Raw genomic sequence first — 6403 nt, 5'->3', positions numbered from 1 at the left:
CACCAGCCGGCCAAAGTCGCGGCCGCACAGGGCGCAGTCGTAGGGGCGGGGGGCGGCGGGGGCGTCCGGGCTGGCCGCCCGCGCAGGGAGGGGGGCGTCCGAGGTGCTGGCCTCCGGGGGTTGGCGGATGTCAGCATACGGGGCCTCGTAGCCCTGCGGGAGTTCCAGGCCTTGGGCCTGCGGGGGTTCGCGGTTCTGCGCACGCGCCTCCTCTAAGCCCTGTGGGAGTTTGAGGCCTTGGGCCTGTGGTAGTTGCCGGCTCTGCGCATGCGCATTTTCCGAGCAATGTGGTCGTTGCCGGCTCTGCGCATGCGCATTTTCCGAGCAATGTGCTAGTTGCCGGCTCTGCGCATGCGCATTCTCCGAGCCCTGCGGTAGTTGCTGGCTCTGCGCATGCGCATTTTCCGAGCTATGTGGTAGTTGCCGGCTCTGCGCATGCGCATTCTCCGAGCCCTGCGGCAGCTGCCGACTCTGCGCATGCGCATTTTCCGAGCAATGTGGTAGTTGCCGGCTCTGCGCATGCGCATTTTCCGAGCTATGTGGTAGTTGCCGGCTCTGCGCATGCGCATTCTCCGAGCCCTGCGGCAGCTGCCGGCTCTGCGCATGCGCATCCTCTGAGCCCTGCGGCAGCTGCCGGCTCTGCGCATGCACATTCTCCGAGCCCTGCGGCAGCTGCCGACTCTGCGCATGCACATTCTCCGAGCAATGCGGTAGTTGCTGGCTCTGCGCATGCGCATTCTCCGAGCCCTGTGGAAGTTGCCGGCTCTGCGCATGCTGCTCCCCGGCCTCCGGCGTCGGTGGCCCCCCCCGGCAGTGCCTGGCCCGGTGGCCCCTCAGCCCCCCGGGGGCCTTGAAGTCCCGGCCGCAGCGGGGGCAGGCGTGGGGGCGCAGCGGCGAGTGGGTGCGCCGGTGCCGGCCCAGCAGCGAAGGGCGGGTGAAGCCCTTGCCGCACTGGCCGCAGACGTAGGGCCGCTCGCCCGTGTGGAGGCGGGCGTGGTGGTCGCGGTCCCGCCCGCTCTTGAAGCGGCGGGGGCAGGAGGGGCAGGGGTAGGGGGCCCGGTCCGAGTGGGCCCGCAGGTGGCGGGCCAGCTCGTAGGGGTAGCGGAAGCCCTTGTCGCAGTGCGGGCAAGCGTGCCGCGGCGGGTCGGGCAGGTGGCGCCCCCGGTGCTTGAGCAGGTAGGAGGCGGTCTTGAAGCGCTTGGGGCACAGCGGGCACGGGTAGGGGGTCTGGTCGGTGTGGGTGCGCAGGTGCTGGGCCAGGTAGTGGGGCCGCTTGAAGCGCTTGTCGCAGCGGGGGCAGGGGAAGGGGGCCTCGTCGGTGTGAGTCAACCGGTGGCGGAGCAGCTCGTAGGAGTTGACGAAGCCCTTGCCGCAGGCCGGGCAGGCGAAGGGCCGCTCGTCGGTGTGGCTGCGCTGGTGGCGGAGGAGGTGGGAGGCCCGGCTGTAACGGCGGCCGCACTGGGCGCAGCGGAAGGGGGCGGGCAGCGGCGGGTGCAGGGCCACCCCCGTTCCTCCCCGGTGCAACGGCGACGAGGAGGCGGCGGAGGAGGAGGCGTGCTCCTGGAGCTCGGCCGCCCCCTCGAAGGTCAGCCGGCACAGCGGGCAGGAGAAGGGGCCCTGGCCGGCGTGGCCCGCCAGGTGGTGGCGGGAGAGGGCCTGGGGGTCGCAGAAGGACTTGCCGCACACGGCGCACTTGGGGCGCTCGGGGAGGGGGGCGGGCCCGTCCGCGTTGGCCGCCGTTGTCGTGCCGGGGGCCGGGCAGGGCGGGGCGGGCCCGAGCGAGGTCGGCGTCAACGTTGGCGACGAGGCCCATGATGTCAACGTTGTCGTCAACGTTGGCGACGAGGCCAATGACGTCAACGTTGGCGACGAGGCCAATGACGTCAACGTTGGCGACGAGGCCAATGGCGTCAACATTGGCGACGAGGCCAATGGCGTCAACGTTGGCGACGAGGCCAATGACGTCAACGTTGGCGACGAGGCCAATGGCGTCAACGTTGGCGACGAGGGAGCGATCAATGCGGCGGAGGCCGCCACCGGCGCCCTCTGGTGGGTGCGCCGGTGACGGCGGAGCGTGCCGGGGTCGCGGAAGGCCCGCAGGCACTCGGGGCACGGGTACGGCCGCTCGCCGGTGTGCGAGTACTGGTGCCGCAGGAGGTGGGCCGAGCGGCTGTAGCCCTTGCCGCAGGCCCGGCAGCGGAAGGGGCGGCGGGGCGGGGGCCCGTGCTCGGCCCGGCGGTGGCAGGCCAGGCCCCGGGGCCGGGCGAAGCGGCGGGGGCAGGCGTCGCAGCGGTAGGGGCGGGAGGGGTCGTGGACCAGGGCGTGGCGGGCCAGCTCGTAGCGCTCCTTGAAGGACTTGCCGCACTGGGGGCAGGCGAAGGCCGAGGGCCGCCCGTGACGGCGCCGGTGCTTCTGGAGGTACCAGGGCGTGGCGAAGCGCTTGGGGCACAGCGGGCACAGGTACGGGCGCTGGCGCTCGCAGGAGTGGCGGGCCAGCAGCTCGGGCAGGGCAAAGTCCAGGCCGCAGGAGCGGCAGCGCTGCACGTCGCCGCGCGGGTCCGGCGCGCCGGCGGGCGGCGTCGTCGGCAGCGGTGGCGGGCCAGCAGCGGGAAGTAGCCGAAGCCCCGCCTGCAGGAGGAGCAGATGAAGGGCGTGCGGGGCGGGTGCAGGGCCCGGTGGCCACACAAGCCTCACTTAGCGTCACACTCCCGGAGAGCGACATCTCAAGCGAGGCGAGAGCACGTTGCATTCACAGCCGTCGGAGGAGGAATTCACGGGATGCCCCAAAAAAAAACGTCACAAGGGGAAGAAACCGGAGCCAGGAGCCGGCCGTTCGGCCCCTCGAGCCCTGCCCCGCCGTTTAACCCCATCGAGGCTGGTCCCGATCGTGGACCCAGCTCCCCTTCCCCCCCCTCCCCCTGCTGCCCGCTCCCCGTATCGGTGAAGAAAATTAAAGCACATGGTATTGGGGGTAATGTACTGACGGGGATCGAGAACTGGTTGGCAGACAGGAAGCAGAGAGTCGGGATAAACGGGTCCTTTTCAGAACGGCAGGCAGTGACTAGTGGGGTACCGCAGGGATCAGTGCTGGGACCCCAGCTATTTACAATATACATTAATGATTTAGACGAAGGAATTGAGTGTAATATCTCCAAGTTTGCAGATGACACTAAGCTGGGTGGCGGTGTGAGCTGTGAGGAGGATGCTAAGAGGCTGCAGGGTGACTTGGACAGGTGAGGTGAGTGGGCAAATGCATGGCAGATGCAGTATAATGTGGATAAATGTGAGGTGATCCACTTTGGTGGCAAAAACAGGAAGGCAGAATATTATCTGAACGGTGACAGATTAGGAAAAGGGGAGGTGCAACGAGACCTGGGTGTCATGGGACATCAGTCATTGAAAGTTGGCCATGCAGGTACAGCAGGCGGTGAAGAAGGCAAATGGTATGTTGGCCTTCATAGCGAGAGGATTTGAGTATAGGAGCAGGGAGGTCTTACTGCAGTTGTACAGGGCCTTGGTGAGGCCACACCTGGAATATTGTGTCCAGTTTTGGTCTCCTAATCTGAGGAAGGACATTCTTGCTATTGAGGGAGTGCAGCGAAGGTTCACCAGACTGATTCCCGGGATGGCAGGACTGACATATGAAGAAAGACTGGATCGACTGGGCTTATATTCACTGGAGTTTAGAAGAATGAGAGGGGGATCTCATAGAAACATATAAAATTCTGACGGGACTGGACAGGTTAGGTGCAGGAAGAATGTTCCCGATGTTGGGGAAGTCCAGAACCAGGGGCTCACAGTCTAAGGATAAGGGGTAAGCCATTTAGGACCGAGATGAGGAGAAACTTCTTCACCCAGAGAATTGTGAACCTGTGGAATTCTCTACCACAGAAAGTTGTTGGGGGCCAGTTCGTTGGATATATTCAAAAGGGAGTTAGATGTGGCCCTTACGGCTAAAGGGATCAGGGGGGTATGGAGAGAAGGCAGGAGTGGGGTACTGAAGTTACATGTTCAGCCACGATCCTATTGAATGGTGGGGCAGGCTCGAAGGGCCCAATGGCGGGGGCAGGTTCGAAGGGCCCAATGGAGGGGCAGGCTCGAAAGGCCGAATAGCCTGCTCCTGCACCTATTTTCTATGTTTCTATGTCTTTGCTCGAGTTTAGGGGATCTCATTGAAAGGAATAAAATTCTGACGGGGTTGGACAGACTGGATGCGGGGGGAGGATGTTTCCCCGGGGCTGGGAAGTCCAGAACAAGGGCTCACACAGTCTCGGGATACGGGGTAGGAAATTTAGGACCGAGATGAGGAGAAATGTTTTCACTCAGAGGGAGGTGAACCTGTGGAATTCTCTACCACAGACGGCTGTGGAGGACAAGTCACTGAATATATTTAAGAGGGTGATCGATAGATTTCTAGACACAAAAGGTATCAAGGGGTCTGGGGAGAAAGCGGGAATATGGAGTTGGGATAGAGGGTCAGCCCATGACAAGGTGCCAGATAAAAGGTAACTGTACAAGATAAAAGTTCACGGGATTGGGGGTAATATATTAGCACGGATAGTAGATTGGCTAACGAACAGAGAACAGAGAGTGGGGATAAATGGTTCATTCTCGGGTTGGCAATCAGTAACTAGTGGGGTGACCGCAGGGATCAGTGATGGGGCCTCACCTATTTAATGCACAAGATAAAAGTTCACGGGGTTAGGGGTAATATATTAGCACGGATAGAGGATTGGCTAACGAACAGAGAACAGAGAGTGGGGATAAATGGTTCATTCTCGGGTTGGCAATCAGTAACTAGTGGGGTGACCGCAGGGATCAGTGATGGGGCCCCAACTATTTACAATCTATATTAACGACTTGGAAGAAGGGACTGAGTGTAACGTAGACACGTTTGCTGACGATACAAAGATGGGAGGAAAAGCAATGTGTGAGAAGGACACAAAATCTACAAAAGGACACAGACAGGCTCAGTGTGTGGGCAAAAATTTGTCCGATGGAGTATAATGTGGGAAAGTGTGAGGTCAGGCACTTTGGCAGAAAAAAAATCACAGAGCAAGTTATTATTTAAACGGAGAAAGATTACAAAGTGCGGCAGTACAGCGGGACCTGGGGGTTACTTGTACATGAAACACAAAAGGTTAGTACGCAGGTACAGCAAGTGATCAGGAAGGGCCAATGGTATCTTGGCCTTTATTGCAAAGGGGGATGGAGTATAAAAGCAGGGAAGTCTTGCTCCAGTTACACAGGGTATTGGTGAGGCCACACCTGGAGTACTGCGTGCACAGTTTTGCTCTCCGTATTTACGAAAGGACACACTTTGCTTTGGAGGCAGTTCAGAGAAGGTTCACTCGGTCGATTCCGGGGATGAGGGGGTTGACTTATGAGGAAAGGATGAGGAGGTTGGGCCTCTACTCATTGGAGTTCAGAAGAATGAGAGGCGATCTTATGGAAACGTATCAGATTATGAGGGGGGCTCGACAAGGTGGATGCAGAGAGGATGTTCCCACTGATGGGGGAGACTGGAACTAGGGGGCATGGTCTTAGAATAAGGGGCCGCCCATTTAAAACTGAGATGAGGAGGAATTTCTTCTCTCAGAGGGTTGTAAATCTGTGGAACTTGCTGCCTCAGAGAGCTGTGGAAGCCGGGACATTGAATATATTTAAGGCAGAGATAGACAGTTTCTTAACCGATAAGGGGGCGGGCAGGGAAGTGGAGCTGGGTCCATGAATCTGTGGAATTCTCTACCACAGAAAGTTTTTGAGGACAATTCACTAAATATACTCAAAAAGGAGTTTGATGAAGTCCTTACTACTCGGGGGATCAAGGGGTATGGAGAGAAAGCAGGAAGGGGGTACTGAAGTTGCATGTTCAGCCATGAACTTATTGAATGGTGGTGCAGGCTCAAAGGGCCAAATGGCCTGCTCCTGCACCTATTTTCCATGTTTCTATGTTTCTATGATCGGATCAGCCATGATTGTATTAAATTGCGGAGCAGGCTCGAGGGGCCAAATAGCTGCTGCTATATTCTATGTTTCCATGCTTCTAACTATATCTGTAAATGTATGAATTGCGGCATTGAGTGAGAGAAGGGAGTATTTTCATGGAAAGAAGCTAAATTTTATTTTATAATTGATGAAAAGGCCCATTTTGATGGGGGGAACCTTGGCTGAGCTGTTGTGTTTCACCACCGGACACTATAGGCCGCTGCGCCCCGACCATGGCAGCAGCGCCCGCCGGAAGACGTCCCCCCGGCGCCTTCCGGTGGCAGACAGGGACCGGATGTGCCTTTGTGCATCTTTTGGAGAGGCAGGGTGAGAGGTGAGGCTGCGACCGGAAGTGACTGGAAGGAGCTTGTTGGAGGTGAGGAGAGTGCCTGGCAGAGGTAATAAACCCCCCAGA

The 6403-nt window shown here is 59.3% G+C and overlaps 1 protein-coding gene across 1 annotated transcript in view; it reads right to left on the bottom strand.

Moving 5' to 3' along the window:
- The window catches only part of LOC139254789 (zinc finger protein 271-like), a 3020-nt gene extending 150 nt beyond the window's left edge, over positions 1–2870 (bottom strand). Inside the window, exons 1-2 of the mRNA XM_070873812.1 lie at positions 2814–2870; positions 1–2628 (exon numbers count right to left, since the gene is read on the bottom strand). The exon at positions 1–2628 is cut by the window's left edge and continues 150 nt beyond it. Coding sequence (XP_070729913.1) covers positions 1–2628; positions 2814–2870 — 2685 coding nt within the window. The remainder of the gene's footprint in view (positions 2629–2813) is intronic.
- Positions 2871–6403: the final 3533 nt, after the last annotated feature.

This window comes from Pristiophorus japonicus, unplaced genomic scaffold (assembly GCF_044704955.1).
Source record: "Pristiophorus japonicus isolate sPriJap1 unplaced genomic scaffold, sPriJap1.hap1 HAP1_SCAFFOLD_576, whole genome shotgun sequence".
Lineage (NCBI taxonomy): Eukaryota > Metazoa > Chordata > Chondrichthyes > Pristiophoridae > Pristiophorus > Pristiophorus japonicus.
The sequence above is the reverse complement of the archived record's forward strand: the minus strand, read 5'-3'. Positions and strand labels throughout refer to the sequence as shown.